The 22940-nt window shown below is 42.0% G+C and overlaps 1 protein-coding gene across 3 annotated transcripts in view; it reads right to left on the bottom strand.

Moving 5' to 3' along the window:
• LOC113061477 (zinc finger protein 423-like) overlaps positions 1-22940 on the bottom strand; it is a 144853-nt gene that overhangs the window by 78525 nt on the left and 43388 nt on the right. For all 3 annotated transcript variants that reach the window (XM_026230614.1, XM_026230612.1, XM_026230613.1), the window contains one exon: positions 22552-22755. In XM_026230614.1, the coding sequence (XP_026086399.1) occupies positions 22552-22755 (204 nt within the window). The remainder of the gene's footprint in view (positions 1-22551; positions 22756-22940) is intronic.

Genomic DNA, 22940 nt, shown 5'->3' on the forward strand with positions numbered 1-22940 from the left:
TCACTTTATCCTAAAATGCTTTTTAAGTATTTTGTTTCAGAACTACTCAGAAAATGCCTGTCATCAAAAAAAAAAAAAAATCCAGTCAACATAAGATAATATAATATATAAGGTTCAGTCATGGAAAACCAGAATGTTTACAGTGTATTTTTCACCACCAAAGTTATTGCTGGAGAAGTTTAATAATTTTTCCACAAATGTTTCATTTCAAAACTACAGCCAGAACCTATTCTAAAGTATAAGTAGGATGTTATCAGTGACTGCAGATGTCAACAAGCTGATCCTGTTAGCCTCAAGCTATGCTAATTATAATAGTAATGGACCTTAGTAAAGGTAAATGCCATATTAAATTTGACATAAACATGAGGCTAGATGTAGATCCTGTACAAGGTTGTTTCATGGTGCTAATGGTTCAGCCGACGAAACACTGAAATTTTTCTAACAAAGTTTTTTTTTTAAAAACAAAAACTCTGAAGGCAAGGTATGATTAGACATGGCTCAGGATGTTTCAGATATTGAATGGACTTTACATCTAAACCTCACAGCAGGACTTTTATTCATGTCAGATAGGGATAGACGATATTAGATTTTGCCAATATCCGATATGCAGATATTTTTCAAATCATTATGGCAATCATTCAGGCAAAAGTTCACTTCAAGAATGTCCACATTGCTGATGTGAGCTTTTCACTATCCCACACTGAAAACATGTAAGCTTATTTGTCTTTTCGGCAAGGTATATTTGCAGAAATGTCTTGCCGATGTTGAAGTTTACATTTCAAGCTTTTATGGAGTGATTCCAATAATGTTCCAATAATACTGTGCATCCCTAATGTCAGATTAAATATCCCTAATGCTGCAAATTAGCAAGCTTATCACTATTTTTCATCACCAGTACATTATACAAACTATAATAGTGTAAACAAGTTATTTGTGATATCTATTTGTGTTCAAATGTTTTGTCAATTACATTTTTACTTATTCTAGAAGTAAGGACAAATGTGCCTGTAAATGGAGGGAGGGGTGACAAACTAACAAACACGCGATCAAATTTTTTTTTTTACAAATCAAAACCAATTCAATTCCACCCTAAAAAGTTACATTTACATGCTGCACATATCAAAGTTAGAGCTTAAAATAAAGCAACAGATTTCCTACTGGTGACTTCAAGGTGGTGTTCATGTGCACTTATCTCAAAAATATAATAATTCCGACATGTTACAATATAACAACCTAGGGAAAAAAGCGATTTCAGTAGAATCATGGTCTAACTAGACCTGCGTCTTATCACTTCACCTAGTCACATTCCACATCCCTGACCTCTACCCCCTCCACTTTTGAGCCTGGCCCCCTGCACCAAACCTCCACCTCTCCCAGCAGCCCCCCTGCCCAGCTCACAGCCTCTTCCCCCTGGCCCTTTGCCCACAGCCCGGGGCAGGAGAGACACACTGTAGGGGGCAGAAAAACAACTTCCACCCCGGGGTCCCACTGGGCAGCCCAGCATGCCAGCCAGACAGGCCTGAAGCAAGAGCCAGGGGAAAACAACTTCCAAAAAAACCCAGAGTATAGGACTATAGGAGTTTTTTTTTTTTTTTTTTTTTTACTGGCAGTAAATTCTTAATTCTCTTCGTTCATCCCTCTCATTTCTTTTTCTGGGCTTCTCGGAGAGACCTCCCTCTTCCCTATCTTCCTTCCTTCCTCTCTCCCCTAGGCAACAGGACAGTCATAACCAAACACAGCAGAGGACAAAGCTATGTTGCTAAGAGGGTAAGAAAGTGTGGAAGAGTGTGGACAAGAGAGAGAAAGAGAAGGGAGAGGGACGGCACGCAGGGACTGACCACATGGCCAGCAGTCCTCTGGGAGCAGAGTCTCTGAGACCAAACACCTGTTTACTGAAACTTAAATACACACACACAAGCAAACCGACTCATGCATCTCTCCCCCCTACAGTTTTGCCGTGTTCCTTTGGGTGTCTATGCTGACACACTCTCTGCCTCTGCCGTACCCCACTGCCGCTCAAGGGAGACATCCTGTCAAGGGACTGGTCCTGGTGGACACACAAACACACACATACATACAAACTCATGTTTGCTGTCCCTAGCGGTCTCTGCTCCATCAAGCTGACACTCTCCAGTCTTTGCTCGCAGGACCCCTGGCATTGCTCTCTGTACCCTACAGTGGACTCTAGGGACACAGTCTGTTAGGGGTCTTTTCCTAAAGGACACAAACACATGCCAAGGTGATGTCATCCTGTAGCCAGTCTGTCAGGAACCATAATCCTGGAGAAAACCCATGTATTTACACTCATATGTACCCTTGCGCACACACACACATATGGGTACTGCAGTGATGTCACAGGACGGACTGTCAGTCAGGGGCCGGAATCCTGGAGGACACACACTCTTGCTGCCCACGGCCCATATGGAGTAGTTGGCGCCCATAAGCATCTAAGCAGCCGGACTCATTCCCAGGGCAGAAGGTGAGGAGCAGGGGGTTGGGAAGCCAAAGACAGCTGACAGCCTGCTCCCCATCTCCCCTCTGGCGACCCCCAGGTGAGGAAGAGAAATGGAATACGTTCTGGAGCCTGACCACTCACTCACCTCTAGAGACCACAGAGTGCTGTGCAGATGGGTGCAGTGCTAACATGACAACAAGAGAGGCTGTCGAGAGGACAGGAAATGATGTGCAGAAGAAGGGAGAAAGAGGATAAGGCAATGACATGAGCAGATCGCTGACACCAATGTGACACCACGTTTTCTACACAAAAGCTGGGAAGAATATAGATTTTCTAGATTGATTGCAAAAATCACGTTCATGTAAACAATCTTGATATCAGCTCTAAAAATCTCTATTTTTTTTATATTCCAGAGATGCCAAATCCATGAGCAGTGTAGCTCTGTAGCTTCTGATTTTCCCTGTCATTCTGTATCAAAATGTATAAGTATTATAATATAATTTACAGTAATGATTTTGGCCTACTGCCTTCAAGTTTTTGGTCCTTTGTAGCAAAAAATTATTTACAGTAATTATTTTGGCCTACTGCCTTTTGGTCCTTCGGCCATTTCTGGTCTATGCACTAATGTATGTACTCATGATATATATATATATATGGACATAACAGAAATTATACCAAATTAAATCAAATTAAACCGATTGCTCTATTGACCGATTGACTGTAATATATTAACTGGATTAAACTGAATAAAATGAAATGCAATCGAATCTAAATCTAAATAATCTCAATAACTGAACTGAAATTAAACATGAATCAGATCAATAACTATGCTGATACCCAGGTCGTAAAGCCCCCCAAAAATGTGCAACAAGGGTGCATAAAGGGGTTAAATTTCAGTTAGCACATTTTTGTCTATAAACTGAAGGAGCAAAATTATTTTCAATGGAAACTGAGAGCATGCCCCAGATGTTGCTGATAAAGTTTACCTTGTATTTAACCCAGAACACTCTTTTAAACACTAACCAGACACAGATGAAATCACTTCTAAACAAACCCTTTCTACAGAAGATAAAGTTGCTGTAAACCCAATTAAAAGCCTTCAGCCATTAATAATGTTCAGATGCGGAAAAGCCAATGGCGTTTTAGTGAGGATGATTTACATGCTAAGCATTTTCAGGGGCACAGAGGTGAAGCGTAAGTACTCTGTGTTTGTCTGACTGAGAGAGGGAAGGTGAGATGAAGGAGAGATAAAGACTGAGGGAGAGGTTGCGTGACGACAGGGGCACTGGTAGTGGTTAAGCTCCGTTTGACTCTTGTGTTGCTCAGTCTGCACGAGCGGCGGGGGCCCGCACTATTAAACAGCTGCATATTAATTACATGTGAAGTGTACCAAAACAAGCTTCTTCACAACTCCAGTATCAGAGATGAGACATTTGGCTTCTGCCGCTCTCTTTTCTCGCTTTTAGTGTTTTCTTTAAAGTTTGGATTCCTTTGCTATACTTGCTACGTTTGGTTGAACATTGTAGACTGATGATGTCACAAAGTACTAGAAAGGAAGTTTGTTATAACTGGCTTGTCATTTTAGAAATTATGAAGATTGCCTGACTTTGCACATATGGATATGGTTTGGATCAGCATTGCAACACTGGATTTATTTATTTATTATTTAACTGTTCAGACTACAAAAAACAAAAAACAGATACACCATAAAACCCAGGAAAAACTTTTTGGCAATAGCACTCATTTGATGTCTCTCTTTTGATCGCTCTGTCTCTTCTGTCTGGTAGTTGGGTATATCACAAGTTTTACTGGTTGGGAGTGTACAGTGAGTGTAGTAAGGTTCCCACTGTGCACTGAGTCAATGGGAAGCAGCTGCCTGCCTAGCCATGCAGGAAAGCAGGGCTAAACAAGCACGTTGTTCCCTTCTAGAGTCCCACACACACAAACATCTACCTTACATAACCTGGAACATGACCCTCCATCACTGAGACGTGAATTTGTGTGTGTTTGTATGTGTTTTGTAAGTGAGAGCAAGAGAGCATGTGCATAACAGATGGAAGAGAGGACAGAGAGAAGGTGAATGTGTTTCCCTGATCATTTCTCCCATCACTTACTGTACCCGTCTGTCTTTCTCGCAATCATCTGTGCTCGGAGGCAGACAGGCCTCTAAGCAGATCACGCACTGTACTCTGCCTCTTGGCTCTCTTTGATCAAACCGATTCCAAAAAAAGTTTAGGTTAAAGCTCACCTGCTCCCTGACTGGTAACACAAAGTGGCCCTTGCTATACCATCACAACATACAGACTACAAGCGAGCACTAGTGGAAGTCATAGATTAGATTAGATTAGACAGATAGTTCAATTCCATGAATGCAAAATATCTTTTATACTTTTTCAATATAATAACTTTTTTGAAAGGAAGTCAACCTGCAGTATACAGTGTCTGTCTCTGACCACCCCTCTTTTCCCTGAACTCAATCAGCCAAACCTCATTGTTAAAAATAGTCAATGTGTCTGCAGGCTCCTGAGCTACAGGAGGAGGCTAATGGAGAACGCTTCATGCTAACTACAATGAGCACACCCTGCCATCCACACCACAAAACTTTAGCACTACTCCTTCTAAATGTGTTTGAAAGATTAGCTGTAAGCACACTCTCCAAATTCAGTGTAAAAATGGGCGTGACAGTAATAGCCACCGCACTTAGCTTAGCATGTAACTGTCTCTGGGGCATGACAGGCTAAGCACCTTATTTCTGATGAGTGTTTAATCCACCTCAAGCCCTCAAACAAGTGCTCCCAGCTGACAAGTTGACGCTTCAGTAATCCACTTACACCTGCACCAACCCGCAGTGCAGGAGATGACCACTGGAGCAGTGTAGGGCGCTAAAGAGCTGGGGGCTAAATCAAACAATCCAAAGCTTTATTTTTTATTATTCATAAGCCAAAAGGGAAACAGTAAAGTTGAAAAAGAAAGAAAGAGAAAAGGAATGCAGGCTGGATTAGAATCCGCCACCCTATAAACCAACTGTACTGAACTATACTGCATGTCATTTATGTAGAGCGGGGTTTCCTCAACTCTGATCCTGATAAGATGAATCAGGTGTATTTGATCAGAAAGAGGCAAAATGTGCAGTGCTAGAGGTCAGGGGCCAGGGTTGGGAAACACTGACATGTGTATCGCCACCTACAGTCAGTTGAGGACTGCAAAAAATTCTCCTTTTCCTTAAACTGAATACATAAACCAATTATATATATATGAGTGTTTGTGTGTGTGTGTGTGTGTGTGTGTGTGTGTTTGTCTTATGTGTCTGTATTTTTTTTCTTTTGAAAGAAAGAAATTAATATTTTTATTCAGCAAGGATGACTTGATTAATTGATCAAAATTAACAGTTAAAATTTACATTGTTGAAAAAGATTATATTTCAAATAACTGCTGTTCTTTTGAACCTTCGACCCATCAAAGAATCCTGGAAAAAAATGATCAAGCTTTCCACAAAATGTTTAGAATATTTCACATTATTACTGTTTTTACTGTATTTTCCATCATTGAAATGCAGCTTTGGTGAGCATAAAAAGACTTCATTAAAAATTAAATCCTACCAACCCCAAACTTTTGAACAGTAGTGTTAAGTACAGGAATGCAGTGAGATCATTCAATGAAGGATTCATCAGACTGATTCAAACTGATTTTGTAAATGACTTATTAAAAGACTAGGAGTCATTTATTCTTGAATCCAAGTAAACTAGCAGTTTTGTTTGTTTTTAAATGCAGCAAGCAAAGACAATCCAATGGAAAGGCATGTTTTCTTGGCAGTATTTTACCTTTATCTCATCACAGACAGCAAGCTCACAACATGAGCTAATGTATAATATTGCACTTCGATATCTAAGCTATAAAAGTACAGAGGTGCTGAGAGTGGGGGGTTAAAGCTGCGGCCCTCATGAGGCTCCTGGGCCCAGGGGACCCTCCACACATGCAGAGAGAGGTGGGTACCTCCTGCCCATGCTGCCACAGTGGGAGCCATCGGCATCTCAAGGGACCCCCAGAACTAAGAGGAACACCTGGACCTGCCATTAGTCACACAGACTGGGAGAGCAGACAGACGGTAAGCTGGAGATCTGGAGAGAAAGACATCACATACACACATGCATATACGCATACACACACAAGAACTATACAGGCAAACACATGCTTTGACATTAATGCACAAACAGTCGAGTAAACAGGAACTAGCACATGCAGAACTGTGCATAAAAAATCAACACACAAACCTGACAGAAAAAACCTGACAGATACACACACCCACACGAGTTAATGAAAAGGTGTCATGAATATTAAGAGGTATAAAAATACAGGGCAGCGGCACTATAACAAACACTAAAACACACATGTTCACGTGCACAGATACACACATGCTGCGAGGCAGGGTGAAGGAGACACCTGGACGGCAATGTGGTGAATAAGGACAGGATAATTACTGTGGTATTAAACGGTGCACTCCCCAGGGTGACACCAGAGCACCCAGCCGGGGTTCAAGGACGCAGAGAGAGCTGCACCTCAGCACTGTCATTACAGCAGCACGCACGGCCTCTCACTGCCTGTCTGCTGCTCAACCTCTCTTTCGGTCTCTCTCACACTCAAATACAACATATATAAACACAAACAGCTCCACCTCAACACTGTCATCGCTGCAGTCTCTGACTGTCTCTCTCGATTTTCTTTCTCTCTCTCTCACACACACTTACATGTACTCAAACAGCTGCCCATAAAGAGACCGTTCACCCAAAAAGAAAATTCTGTCATTGATTATTCACCCATGTCATGTCATTCCATAATTTCTTCCATAGGACACAAAAAGAAATGCATATTCAAATAGATTTTTATTGTACAATAAAAGGTGGCTCCAAAAATGAAAAAAGCAAGTCAGTAATAAGTCAGACTAAGCCATTATTCACTTTTCTGATAGGTCTTTAGTTACATTCATACGTCTGCATATTAAAAGCTGCTGTTAAGTAATGGGTCATGAGATGTAAGAGCCAGTTGCATTCTTTACTTTTGTCAAATCTGGTGTACCTCCTAAAGCTTGGTGTAAGGAACAGATTTTTTTCTTGAATATGTATACATACATAATACTAAGAAACAAACAAACAAAAAAAAAAGTTTATTGTATTATAAAAAAAACACTAATGTATAAACTTATTGAAATTGTATATTCATTATTCACTTGAAATCTTTCCCTCCATCATAGCTCTCAAATCTCATAAACGTATGATTTTTAACGAATAATGACTTTTCAGAACAGAATTAGTTCCTACACATTTTCAAAAAACTTTATTTATGATATTTGGTGAGTTTTGGACATCATTCATTCCTTATTTGTTGTATAGAAAAGTACAGCTTAGATATCCTAACTAGCAACTCTTTTTTGCATTTCACAGAACAAAGTCATACCACCAGGGTAAGCAAATAATGAGAATTGTAATTCTTTGACAGAACCATTCCTTCAACCGCTGCCATTAAGCAGCATTCAGACAGAGAGCAAGAAAAAGTGAAACATCAATCAGAAGACAAGAAGAACAGAACATCAGAAAAATCACACACACACACAAAATCTTTCAACAAGCAAACAGTGAAATCACAACGGACTGCTTGTCTGGGATCTGTTAACAAAAGCTGAGCGCTGGACCGTACCCACACCCGCTCTGATAGCGCCTATCAGATTTGAGCGTTCTTAGAAACCCACACCGGCCCTTTAACATTGCGCTATGTGGCGTGGCAATTAGCCCAAAAGTATAGCCACACTGAATAGCAAATCAACCCAGCATTATGCTAACAATGCCATTACTTTACAAACAAATACAACCCCCTCTCTTCCATGCACGCAGGAGGCTATGGATCAACACCCGGCGGGACGCATGCTAAACAACAGACAATGCGCGACCGCCAACAGGTGAGGACTGCTCATTCACCGTGGACTGTTTTCATCAGTGGATTTTTATTTTTGTTAAACCTATGCACTCCGAGACTCTCCCTTACACACACAACGTTAAGAAAATGCATTAGACTAAGACACACATCTCCTATATCTTGTTTCTTTGCTGTTCAAACGCAAAAAAGGATGCCAGGACGACCCAAAGAGTGGCCAGCCATTAGGCTTTGTGAGTTCATTTCACTTTTAACCCAGTGACAGAGGGGGACATGCTATAATCAAGGTCATGAGGACGGAAAAAAACACCAAATAAACTAGCAAACAGGAAGAAAAAAAATCAGTATCAAGTTCAATGTGGTTGTCAACAAAAAAGACCCAACTTTAAACAAAATGGAAGGTGGGGCGAGAGAAAATTCTCTTTGTGTATTAAAGAGCGCAAACCGTCTCCGTCAAAGGGGGCTCAGCCAAGGGAAAAGGAGCGGCAGAGAAAAGAAAGGGAGGACGAGACAAAGGTACAGCAAATGGGGAAAAAAATCTGCCTGACATGAAACAGATCAAAGGCTGCGGTTGGGAGAAAGGGAAGCCAGGGGGTCCAGTAATTACGGCCTACATCCGCTAAAGCATGGGGAGAGGGAAAGAGAGGATGGAGGCAATGTGAAAACTTCTCCAATCCTTTGGCGTCTAGGGTTGCCTTTGCGATAGTCCTTCACACACACACACACTCAAACCCTTTCCAGGATGCACAAACGCTGCCAGATCCCCTTCTGGCACTCCCTTTTGGCCTGCAAGGCCCCGGCCCAAGCGGGGAGCCCACCCTGCTGGCTCATTGGGGGTGGCTGTCCACTGTGACTGGACGACTTGAAAAAAATAAAGAAACTTTTGGTTGTGAACTTAATGCTTTGCCCCAGGGGCTGTTCTCTTGGAAGGAGAAGCAAGCTGACCTCCAGACATTCAAACATACAATCTGTATAGACATTCACACATGTAAAATGCATGAAATGCACATGCAAACATGAATACAAATGCCCGCTTATATATGAATAAAAAAGTCAGCTCATACACATACACACACACAATGAAGCACCCTGTGTGGTAGAGGCCAGAGTGACGGGTGCAGCAGATCAATGGCGACCACTAGCTGCTTGGACTCCTTGGCAAAAAAAAGGACTGCAGTGGGACTAATAGTCAAAGTACAGCCCCATCCTGACATCAAATGTGGCCCCGCCAACATTTTTTAATAACGCAGTAGAACAGAAACATTAAAATAGCTTCAACGATGAGCTGGCTTTCATGTGCGCTCTCCCTCTTTCTTTTTACCCTATCCTATAAAATAACTTCAGGGATGTGTTTAGCCTTCATCAATGGGATGCTATCAAACTCAACACACATGAGAGGTGTGGGTTTAATCATTAAAAAATCACTTACAACTACATTTATACATTTTTAATGCAAATGTGATAAGGAAATGTCCCTGAGATGATGCTAGGATGGTCTATGCAGGGTGCTCTGGGTGTTGGTTGGTTGTGTACTGGTCCAAGTCCATTGGATTTTTATCATCTACTAGGCAAAAACCATACAAGGTCCAATGGCCTACAATATAATCACTTGGGCTCTTGGGATTACGGTTTTTCCACCACAAAAAAAAAAAAATGCATTAACAAATTTATAGCCTTACTATATAAAAGTTCTTCCTGTATAGAAAAAAAATATGAAAAAGAATTTTAATTTAAACAAATTAATCTTGTTTTTTTAACATTTAATTAAAAATTTGAGTTATTTTATTTACTTAGTTTTATTATTTTGATTTAAATTCATTTATTTTATTGTCAGAGGTGTTGCTACAGATATATCAATGAATAGAGGAAAAGAAAGGAAAGTTTGGAAAGGTAAAGACACTCAGGCATGCACCTGCAAAAAGTCTTGCCTGAATACCTAACATGTCTTTCACCTGTCTTTTATTTTCTCTCTTTACCACACACAAGCAAAATCATAAAGCCAATATTGAAGGGTGCGTTTTCTGCCGCACAAGCTCGCACACATGCCCCAAAATTAAATTAATATGAAAAAAAATTAAATTAAATCAAACCCCCAAGTGTTTTATTACTTACTTGTGTTTCCAGCCATTAAGAGACTGCATTACGAAAATATGAATAATTAAGGACATATGGGTATTATTACGTTGGAGGGAAAAAACAATCGCTCATACTGTACCTTATTTCATTTGGAAGAAATGTTGTTATCTCTGGAAAGTGTCTGACAAGGGCCTCTGATGTGTCTGAGCTGTGAAATGACTCTCGTTGAGAGAGTAATACAAGGGGTTGGTCTATATCGGGCAACAAGTCACACCAACACACCGCCGTCCTCACTAAACTGTCTCTTCACTTCAGGACTGCTGCTGAGCTCATTTTCCAACTATCCAAAGTTCTGAAACATCATATTGTTGTCTTATTGATTGCAGATTGTGGCCAAAATTAGATTTAAGACTTGGCTCTGACTTTAGGTTCAAATAGTGGAACAACTATGCATGATGGGATCACTACAGAGTCCTGGCAAGCCTCTCTGACATGCACATATCGCATTTTTAAAGCGCTGAAGTAATGTTGCTGCCTCATCTACATCAAGAAGTTTATCCGTTCTGACCCAAACTGGTGGTGGAAACTCTCGCAACATAAACACAACAAAATCACCACCGATTCCTCTGCTATCCCACAAGACACTGGGCTTGCCTGCTGCTCTGATGGTTTCGGTTACTGATCGTCCATGATTTGGACAGCAGTTTTGTTTATGTCTCAGGCATAAAATCAAAAGCCGTATTAAACTGAGCCAAAAAGTGGGGTCTTTCGTGATATTTTTGAACTGCCAAATACAAAAGAACTCACTTACATGAGCAAATAGCCACAAATAATCACAATTCTCCAAAACCTTTGACTTCTTATGATGTAAAAACTTTTTATCCAGGCACAAGTGTAATCGGAGGTTGTAAAAACTACAAATCTCAGTCATTTATGATGTTTAACATATTTCCTTCATCTGGAGTGTACACATATTAAATATTTTGACCAACTTCATAAGCAATGAATCATAATATGGTTGTTTGACCATATTAAAACATAAATAAATAATGCATATTTTATATATACCAGTGTGGACACACCTTCTCATTCAAAGAGTTTTCTTTATTTTCATAAAAATTGTAGATTCACACTGAAGGCATCAAAACTATGAATTAACACATGTGGAATTATATATGGAATTATATACATAACAAAAAAGTGTGAAACAGCTTTAAATATGTCATATTCTAGGTTCTTCAAAGTAGCCACCTTTTGCTTTGATTTCTGCTTTGCACACTCTTGGCATTCTCTTGATGAGCTTCAAGAGGTAGTCACCTGAAATGGTCTTCCAACAGTCTTGAAGGAGTTCCCCGAGAGATGCTTAGCACTTGTTGGCCCTTTTGCCTTCTGTCTGCGGTCCAGCTCACCCCTAAACCATCTCGATTGGGTTCAGGTCCGGTGACTGTGGAGGCCAGGTCATCTGGCGCAGCACCCCATCACTCTCCTTCTTGGTCAAATAGCCCTTGATGCCTTCAGTTGACTCTACAATTTACATAGTCATGAAAATAAAGAAAACTCTTTGAATGAGAAGGTGTGTCCAAACTTTTGGTCTGTACTGTGTGTGTGTGTATATACACACACACACACACACACACACACACACTCAAATTCATTCCTATAAGAATTTTTAAAAAAAAAACGAAAGAACGTAGGTCTTATATTCTGAAAATGATCTCATAAACTAAAAAATAAAGAAAGACAGAACATAAAAATAAAGTAATGCATATTAAATCCCATCACTACACAGTGTCTGTAACAATCCCAAACCACCGCACACAACTGCACTCATTTCATCTCTCCACAACTTTTCAGACATGCCTGTGGATTATTACTCATCTCCGATACTGACCCCTTATCAACCCCTCACCAGTCAACCCAAAGCCCACCACAGCTGTCGGAGCCTCCCAACACTCCCTCTCTCGCTCCCTCTCCTCCAGACCCCACTTCACTTTATCTAACCATTTACAGGGCATACGCTTTGGCAGCAGACTGGGGGGGGGGGGGGGGGTCAACCAGTATCTCCATTTCCCTCTCTTTCTCTCCGTCTCCCCACCTAGCAGTGGCAGCGGAGGGCAGGCAACAGCAGTCCCGGCCTGCCCTGGGAACAGAGCGTGGAAACAGGCCTGCATTGCTGTGCTGTGTCCTGGGGGAGTTCATTACTTGAGCAGGGCGCTCCCACCAGCCAGCCAGAGAGCAGGTCCGCCATGGCCCTACTGCGCTCCACTGGAGCTGCTCTCATTAAGCAGAGGGAAAGAAAGAATAAAAGGAAATGAAAGAAAGAAAGAAGGGAAAGGTGGTGATGGCGAGACACCAAGGCTAATAATGTGACAAGTTATGCTTTTTCTCGTCGGGTTGTGCATGAGTTTTATAGGTGACGCCACCCACCCCCAGGTCTGGTTACTTATTCAGCAGTGACTTTCCTATCCTCCTCAGAAATGTGAAACAGGTTTAAATATTTTACAAAGGCAGGGTGGATATCGTAAGATCTGAGCTCAGAGGAATTTTAACCCCAATAGAGGGCCGTCTTCTTTGAACATTCATTCCCCATCACGCATTTCCCTTCTTCTGTTTCTCCCGGGAAGCTTCACTGTCAATAGCCTCTACAAAACAATATGCACCTACCACACTAATTCCATTGAAAAAAGGGGAAAAAAACAATCTATATGCCCTCCCTAGTCCAATATTACACACTAAATCTAGACCTGTCCTGTTCTTTCTCCTACTATCCATGCATCTCTCACTCCCTTGTGGTTTCAGAGGCCCCCCCCTTGCGAACCTGCAAGATGCGAAGGATTCCAATCAGGCACTTAGCTGGATTGCTATTTCCAGGGACAAAGGACATGGAAAGGAGCAGGACTGGATGGAAAGGGAAAAATGAGGGGGAACAAAGACTGGTCTCGGCACCCAGGGGAGCAACCAGCCACTGACGTCACCGCGCATGAGTGCGTGTATGTGCGAGAGAGATAGAGGGAGGGCGTAATGGGTGTTTGAGAGCCTGCCTGAGGCTGCCAGAGGTCCCTGAGGGGGCCTGTCCTCATGAGAAGATAGGAAAAGAGGTTCTCTATCATTTCCGGACACTCTCAATGAGTGAGGGCTGTGTGCAAAATATCAACTGAGATTTATCATAACTACGGAAATGAGAATATGTGATATGTGATGCATTTAAGAGGACATACGAAGCCTGTGCAAATCTTAGGAGATGTAATATCGACAGTACAGGAGGCGGCATTCTGTGCTATTACAAAGCACACTGTGATTGGCCGCCACATTGAGACCTAAAGATAAGACTCTTACACAGATAGGCCATAACTTCTGCTCCAAAACCTAACAACCTGTTTACCTAGACGATTACTGGTGAGAAACAAATTGTTATTGATCATTATTGACAACTAGGGGTGATGTGATTTTATGTGATGAAAGTCGAGTTGAAGTTGACTAGTCACTGATGATGTCATTAATGAATAGATAAGGCAATCAGCTTTTTGAGTTTGCACTTAACTGGTTTGGGGAAGAAAATATGCTTAGAGCATGACATCATTAGCTTAGTAATATGCTAGCATCAAATTCTATAAAGGTCAATTTTGCTTCACTTTAGCAGCTCTATTTTTGAGTTGCTGCCTATGTCGAGCATTCCAATTCTTTCACCTTTGAGGGTCCATTTAATTTCGGATTGCTGCCTAAGCGGGCAGCTGCCTATGTAGACCCACTAGGCTCAGGAACAATTATCCATTGCACAGAAATTTAAAAGTAACAAAATATGACAAAAGGAAAAGCACTTCTGTGCATGTGCGGTCCATCTCTACTAGCATACACATGTCTGCGTGCTGAATCAGTGACTGTGTGTCAATAAGGTTGAGTGTGTGAGCGTGTACGCTGACGACCGTGGTTAATGGACTCTGGTCTGTCTGCGGAATGGGGAAAGGCTGGGGCTCTTTGAAAAGTGTGTGGATTCAGACAGCCTTGCCCATTTCTCTCTCTGCGCACGTCCCAGGGGCACTGCTTTTCCTGACATTTTACTTGACAAAGGCGAGCCACACCTGAGCGCAGGGTTAAAACTATTATAACAGCTCTCCCCCTGGCACACTGCCCTTTGGCCCCAGTGCATGCATGTATGTGTGTGTGTGTGTGTGTGTGTGCACGCATTTTACGCCCCTTGAGTGTTAGAATGTGTAAGAGTATGTAGGTTTAGGTGTGTGTGTGTGTATGTGTCAAGGTCTGCAGCTCCGGGGTGTGTTGACATACGACACCACCTGACCGCATCTTGGTACTTGGTATGGTAACAATACCAGCAATGGCACATCTTGAGGGTGGGACCTGCAGGGGCCCCCTCTGTGCCCACACAAGGCCCACACTAAGCTGGCCATTGGGAGCCAGTATGGAGTGGAGGAGCACAGCTAGTAGCCACAAACCATAATGGAGAAGCCAGAGATTGAGAGTGCAAGGGAGTTGGGGGCAAATGTGCCAAACTCAACAGGACATGGGGAGTGAGTGAAAAGAAAATGAGAAAGGGAGAAAGTACACTGCAGGGGAGCTGGAGAGAGGGAGACTGGGAGAAAGAGGGCAGTTTGGGTTATCCACTACAGGGTGAGAGACGGAAAGAGAAGGAGGGGTGACATGGAATAAATCGGAGAGAACAGGCTGTCCCTCATTACTGCGACTCCCTGTGAAGAACCTGGTGATGGCTCTATTCTCCAACGCCCGGGGTCACCGAGGTCATGCACACCAACCAGGGTCACATTCTCAGACAAAACCCTAACTAAGATGCGAACCAATCGAAGGATAACCGGAACACCTGGCCTCCTCCTCCCACAGAGCCTCTGTCAAAGACTTCATTCCTGTGGAAAACCAACAAAAGGCTGCCATCTTAGAATGGTCTTACGCCCCGCCCCCCACAATCATTCAAAGGTAGTGGAGATGGCCTTGAATGATTTTGGGCAGTAAACATCCAGGAATGGAAAGTTTAATGTAATCTGCAGAAAATTCATTTCAAACTAGTGCACTTCCCGAGGCGCGCACAGATCTTTATGTATGAATGAGTAATTTATGCATTACTACACACGTGTGATATGGTAAAAAGAGAGTTGATTTGAACTTTTAAACAAAAAGGACACGTAACCAGAACTTGCACAAATAAGCACTGTATAAATTATGCTTATTGGTGTGGATGAGCACCAAAAGAAATAGACTTGTAATTGTGTACTTTGATTAGCTGTACATTTATTTGTCTGTGCACACCCTTTCTATAGCCAATGAATACAAATGAGTGCATTTGGTGGCAGGAATATTAACTCTCTCTCCACGAGCGGGAAAAAAACGTGTGTGGATATTCCAACAGATTTTGGCTTCTTCCTGGGCACACGCAGACAGACCAAATATTTACTCTCCCCTCTTCCGCCCGCCTGCTCAACACAGCAGCCGAGAGAGAGAGAGAAAGAGGGAGAGAGACAGAAAGAAATAGAGAGAGAGTTACATTTTTAATCTGCTGATTTTTTCCCTCCGAGAAGGCAAGCTGAATACAAGTACGCTGCCGCCAACACACACACGCTTCTTTTTTGTGTCCTTTGGCAAATTCTTTTATTTCACTCTTGCGTGGAGCAGGAAAGAAAAAAAAATGAGAGAGGAGAGGATGGAAGGAAAAGGAAGAGAAGAGAAGAGAGAACGTCCCCACAGAGTTTTTCTCCCTTCCTGGTGCGAGCACAGGCCCCCACAGAGTCCCTGTGTAATTTCGAGTCCCTCAGAATTCAGGTATTAATAAAGGCCCCATGGGGAACTGCACACAATATAACCCTACATTTTCAGGCATTATGAAAGGATGCCCCCAGGGGTCTTTGGCTCAAATTTCTGAAATGCAGGCATTGTAAAAAAGGCACCCCAGGGGAGTCCCCCCGCAATAGAATTTTGCTGAATTCAAAGCATTTTCGGAGTCCTGGTGGGAGCCATTACTCCCTCTGGAAGTTCTTTTTTCCTTTTTTTTCCTCTCTCCTCTCCTCTCATTTTTTTACAAAACATGTGTTGCTGACATGTTGACAGATTGCTCAGTGAAGTGTTTAGGTGCATGCACAAACCAAGTCTCTACAGAGACAGAGCACTGCTCTCTCTGCCAGAGAGCCTCTCAACTCTCCCAAAACTGGTGCCATCCATATTTTATAAGAGGGGGTAGAGGAAAATCTTGGGCTAGGAGACCGAGCAAGGGGGGAAAAGCACGAGATAAGTAGAGTCACGTATGGAAGGAGGTGGAGAGGAAATGAAAAAGAGATGCTGAAAGACAGCGACGGGGAAAGAGAAAAAGGAGAGAGAAAAGAACTTCATCGTGAAAAATGAACCCTGTGATGAAAAATGACTTCCAGTGTGCTTTGAAACAACCCTTCTTCATCTCACCCCCTCCCTTTCTCTCTCTCTCCATGCTGTGCCCCCTCCCCTCCCCTCAATCTCTCTCTCTTATGGAGGCAGGGCTCTTGCTCTCCCTGGAAAACCTGAGTTTACAACCAGCTGTGACTGCATTTGTATCTGTGCCAAAGGCTTAGTGGAGGAATCTTCAGGCCACCCTCTGGCTCTGAGAAAGAGAGAGAGAGAGACAGAGAGAGAGAGAGAGAGAGAGAGAGAGAGCGAGAGGGAATGGAGGTGGAAAGGGAGGACCAACACAAAAAGCAGCTCTCACTTTGAGGGAACACGCGTAGTCTGATTTAAACACAGACAGACACACATAAGTGCACACACGCTCTCATCTGATATATATGTGCCGCAAATGCATGCAAAGCAAATTCAGCTCAATATGCATGTGGTATGATACAGATTACCACAGACAACAATTTCAGCTTTATTCGCAATTTGTAAAAACAAAAAAGACGCGTTTACAGTGGAGATCTATGAGAAAATATGGGGTATGTAGATGCATGTAGACTACACTTTTTTCACTGAGATCAACCAGGGATCGGCAAACCTCTCTCTGGACTGTGTTTCTGCTGACTTGACAGTTGAACAATGATATACAGTAACTGATTACATTAAAAGATGTCCACAAATAAACTTTTGTTTATGAGCCATACAAATTTTCAAGAACACATTTTAACATCAAATGTAATTTAATTCAGTGTCTTTTGCATCAGTGTTACAGTTTAAAATAAAATATTAAATAGCCATTTTTTCCAGCTCAACAGGGACGTGCATAACAGTTCCAGATTGGCCTCCTGTCAGTGGAAAGGGGCCACCAAACTTACACTGTAAGCGTGTAAGAGCATTTTAAAAAATGTCCCTAACCAAGTCAGAATTATTTTCCGCGGTAATAGAGTTTAATTTAATAAATCTTTTCTTCAACATACATAGAGATGTCCAGCCACATTTATTCACAAAATAATTTAAACTAATGGCAATAAAACTAATTTAGGCTACTAATATCTGAGTTTGTCCTTGTCCGGCTTTTTTTCACAGCACAGCAAGATCCAGTTACAAACTACTCTCCTCTTTCTCTTTAGGATGAAGGGAAAAGGAAAATGATCTGCAACTTTAATAAGAGTCTTGGCCTCCCTGGATTCAGCTGCCATTGTGACGACAGGCAGGAGCAGGGGGGTCTTCTGTTGGCCTGGACAGACATACAGACGGATGGATGGAAGGATGGATAGTGGAAAAGGGATATGTACTCATAGTGTGCAGTGCCCTGGGCGAGTGTGTGTTTAGTGGAAGAATGAAGGGGGTGACTGCTCTCTCAAGGGACCGATCCACCACAAGGCCCCGTCACATACCCCCATTACACTTCAACTGCCGGCCAGACACACAGCTCCTCACCTAGCCTGTGTGTGTGAGTGTCTATAGAAGTAAATGAGTTAGTGTGCATTGTATGTTACAGTGTTAAAAGATGGGATACTATTATCATGGGAGAAAGCAGGAGAAAAAATCTGAAGATTTTAGCAGATTTGCCATTGTGTCATCATTCACAAAAACCTTTTCATTTAAATTATTTTTTAAAATTATATTTATTAACAATACTAGTTTTGTTAAATATAAAACTGCAAATACATTTAAGAAAAATGTAAACTAAATTAATAAAAAATACTAATTTAAAATGTTTTAAATAAAGCTAAAAAATATCAAAAAAATATTATAGAAATATTGTTAGAATAAATCTGGAACATGTGAATACTTTGAATCTGAATCAAAAAGTGTGCTGACAATTTTCATGCTAACTGATATCACAACTCAGAGTAAGTCTCACTGTCAGGCATGTGGCCTAGAGGTTAATGCACATGAGTCTGAGGTTTGAATCCAGCTGGTGACATTTACTGACCTTATTCCCCCTTATTCTACCCATCATTTCCTGTCCTCTCCTGACTACACCTATAAATAAAAGTGGCAAAAAGGCCGAAAAAAAGCCATTCATCTTCCAACCCTCTCTTTCCTTCTCAGAACAGTGACAGAGAGTGTGAGCTGTGTAGAGCTATTTCTACTGAATAGACCCCCCCCCCACCCCCCCCCCACACACACACACACCACCACCACTCGCTCTCTCTCTCTCTCTCTCTCTCAGTCTGTCTCTCTGGAGCGCTTGCCGTTCCCCTCAGTCTTCTGAAGGTGGGTTAATTAGCACTCGCCTCCTATTTGTATCTGACAGGTGGAGAGCCCGCCCCCCCAGCTGACTGACAGCTTTCTCGTTTACCCACATGGCTGCCTGCTTCACTCAACCATTTTCTGGCATACTCCCTATAGTCTTTCAGTATTTCTCGTCCATTCTACTAAGGCAACACACATCCCGACATTTATTTTCTATACAGATCAAAATATGAACCGATTGAGTGCGAAATGGGTCAAAGGATGTCATCCAATGAATTTTTATTTCGGGCTAGAAGAACTCAGCTGCCATGCAGCGGTCACCTCTGTGTGCGTGTGTGTATCTGTGCCTCCTGCTCATCCCTTGTCCTGCCACATGAGTTTAGGAAGCTTGTAGGGTGGTCAACAATGCTATATACAACACATTTTGAAGGTGGACCAATTAAATCTACACGTATAACCGAAATGAGGCTGAGAGGACACCTGAACGGGTCTACTGGTCTGCACAGTGTGCTGTAGAGTCTAAACTGGGCCTCTTTCTTCGACTGAGCCAAACCCAGGAGGCTATAGGGCCTTCTGTTCCAGACTAGAGAGGGAGGGGTGAGCTGCACAATGTCACAGGGGACTTGAGGAAAGGGGGCGAGAGGGAGAAGGAAAGAGGGAGAGAGCGAGGTGAGTGTTGTTAACAGCCAGGGCCCAACTTTGGCCGGTTGCAGGGCAGTGGAGCGGAGCAGAGCGGTGAATGTTCTCCATTTGATCTGAGGTTTTTTCCAAGCGCTCCTCAGGGAGCCAGTGTTCCAGATTCCTCCTCCAGTAGAGCCTCCCCTCAGAATCGGCCCACAGTACGACACTCACACACACACTCACGTTTCACCCACACACATTCGCATACTTGTGCACACAAACACTAACCCACACTCATGACCCGATATATTCATACACCGACAAATATAAACATACACAAGGCGATTTGATGTCGTCCAATTGCCAGCAAAGTGCACACAAACACGCTCACACTGCAATCCTGTAAACAGACATGTTATCGGGACGTAGTTTACACTGTTCAAAAGTTGGGGTCAGTAAAAATGTTCACAAAATTGCTAAGATAATTTTTTGAGCACCAAACCAGCATATACTGTAAGATTGATTTCTGAAGAATCATGTGACACTGAAGACTGGAGTAATGGAGTTTTGAGATCACAGAATAAGTTACATTACTATAACCAAAACAGAAAGGGGTTACTCAAATTGCAACAATATTTCACAATTGTACTGTTTTTACCGTATTTTGGACCAAATTCAGATTTTGTGTGAAAATTTTTTACTTCAATGTAAAATGTAACTAAAATAATTATTTGAAATTGATTAAGGTTACATTAGCAGAACTGAATTAACTCCACTAGTTTGAGTTAAACCTGATAAAGCAGGGACATCTGACTGTCTGTACAAATAGTCACATGATCAGTGTCAGAAAACTGCATATTTGAGATGATATTTACTTTGTCTATTTCTATTCTTAACAAAAAAAAAATTTCAATGTGACTTTTGAAGCCTGCTGTAAATCCTCAGCAGAAAGAGAAAGCGAGCAAAAGTTAAAGTGATATAGAAGACAAAGCAGGAGAAGATGGAAATGCTAGGAGCCGAGTTTAATGGGGGATTGCAGAGCCAAAGACATTTGGAGGGACGGAAAGGCAGACGTTCCTCGTCTCCAATATCGTCTTCTGTGCAACTCGTATTAGAAGCAATCAATGGCAGCAAGGGAGAAGAAGAAAAAGAGAAGGATGGAGGGACAGGCAGAAAGACAATGACGGTAGAGATGGGTAGCAACCATATCAGAGGTTATATTATTGTCGAAAAACTAAACAAGAGGACAGTGCACAAATACAAGACACTCAAACACATGCACACACAAACACATGATGGGATTCCAGGTGTAATTCCATGGCCACGGTGTCTACTGTTAAGGGAAAAGAAATTTCATTTCATGGCATGGCGTGGCACGGCTGTGCTCGAGAATATTCCTGCTCTGACGGGCACGCGGTCATAATAATAACCGTAAATTGATAGAGTGGCTTTATGAGCCTTCTGTTGGTGTGCTGATATTGGCCAGGCTCTCCTTGGGGCCATGGGAACCATCCACTGTTCTCCACAACATGGCTTGCCTCACACACAGACACACACACACACACACACACACTCACTCACACAATGGTGTGTTTGTCACCAGCATCATGCTACTCTCTGCCCCACCAGACCAGCTCCCAGGATTGTATCAAGAACTTGAAAAGGATTGCAAGTGATTTTTTTATTTACTCCTTTTACTATTATTATTATTTTTGAAAATTACACTCATAATTATACAATATATAAGTAATCATAATCATAAAAAGAGGAAGAAGGTTTGTGATTGAGCTAATCCCCCAGACACAGCACCATGTTATTTTTGAAATCTCCAGATCGCACACTCCTGGGAACAACCACATTTGGTCATTTCATTTCAATTTTTATTTTTCCCCTCCACTACACAACATGCAGCTCTCTGATGACTCCAAAACTGAGATTGCGTCCACAATCCATGTGCCATGATTTCATTACTTTGAAAGTAGCCAAAATAAAGGAAGACGATGGGATGGAGGGTTGTGTCACGCTGTATTGTGTCCCCTCAGAAACGTGTGCTCTGGTACGATGAGGCCATGGATATTAACTACTACCATCATATTTTGTGACTTCAAGAATTTTATACAGCTGAAAAAATAAAGCAGGATTGTTGAATAAATATACTGCATACGACTGCTGGAGTGACATGCTCTCTTTCTCTTTCTCTCTCTCTCTCTATGTATATTTTATATATATATACTACCTCTCCCTCTCTTCTCCTCTGTTTTTAAGCTCGTTAAGGAGAGGCCCTTGATTAATCTGCTAGGAAGCAGATGCCCCTGCAGGGCCGCTTTCAGCGTTTCATTAATTACTGCGATTGTAATAACGGCTATTGTGTGAGTGTACTGCGTGTTAGCTTTAAAACACTATTCTCCTGAGGGAGCATACTGACTCCAGAACAGCCAGCGGCCTCTGAGTAACCCCACCACCATGAAAACTACACCTACTTTTGCTTCATGCCAATATGATTTCCTCAGTAATAAGAAATTAAAGTCATGTACAATTTCTGTGCCAATAGCATAACACGAAATTGCATAAAATAAGGACTGTTTTCAAGTAGGTTTACCAAACACTTCACCGTTTTTTTACAGATAAAAATTTAGTCTCACCCATAAATGAAATGCAACATTATTTGTATCTTTGATTAGTTGCATGATTATTTTAGGTAAAAAAGCACTGTGGCAACAGTCAGTCATTTAAAAGTCTAACTCAAAATCTTTAAAGTGGCATTCTACAAAAGTCAACATAAGTGGCACATTAAATTGTTATAGAAGAACACAGGAGATTACAAAATATATACACTTCTCTGTTAAATACAGTGGAGAAACACAATATACACGCATGCATGCACAAACCTGCTGGGCAGTGGTTGGTACGGTGCTCGGTCAGGTCTGCCAGGCACTCAAAGTCGTGTTGGCAGTTGTCACAGGTGAAGATTGAGTCATCATCTAAATCCTCCTCTCCCACTCTCTCATCATGACTGGTCACACTCTGTTCTCCATCCTCACCCGCCGCCCGGCTCTCCTTTCTATCAGAGTCTCGCTCTGATACTGCTGCATCTATGTATATACACCACAGAGAGAAAGGGGCAAGACATGAGGATAAAGGATTGCTACTGACAGGTGAATCAAATTTTAACAATCATTTCTGGCCTGTTATGTGTTGTACTTCATATATGTGCTGATGCAGAGTTTTTGCAAATGTCAGGGGAAGTAAAACGTTCTGTACTTGTCAAAACTTAAAT

The sequence above is a fragment of the Carassius auratus genome, chromosome 43 (genome assembly GCF_003368295.1).
Source record: "Carassius auratus strain Wakin chromosome 43, ASM336829v1, whole genome shotgun sequence".
NCBI classification, from domain to species: domain Eukaryota; kingdom Metazoa; phylum Chordata; class Actinopteri; order Cypriniformes; family Cyprinidae; genus Carassius; species Carassius auratus.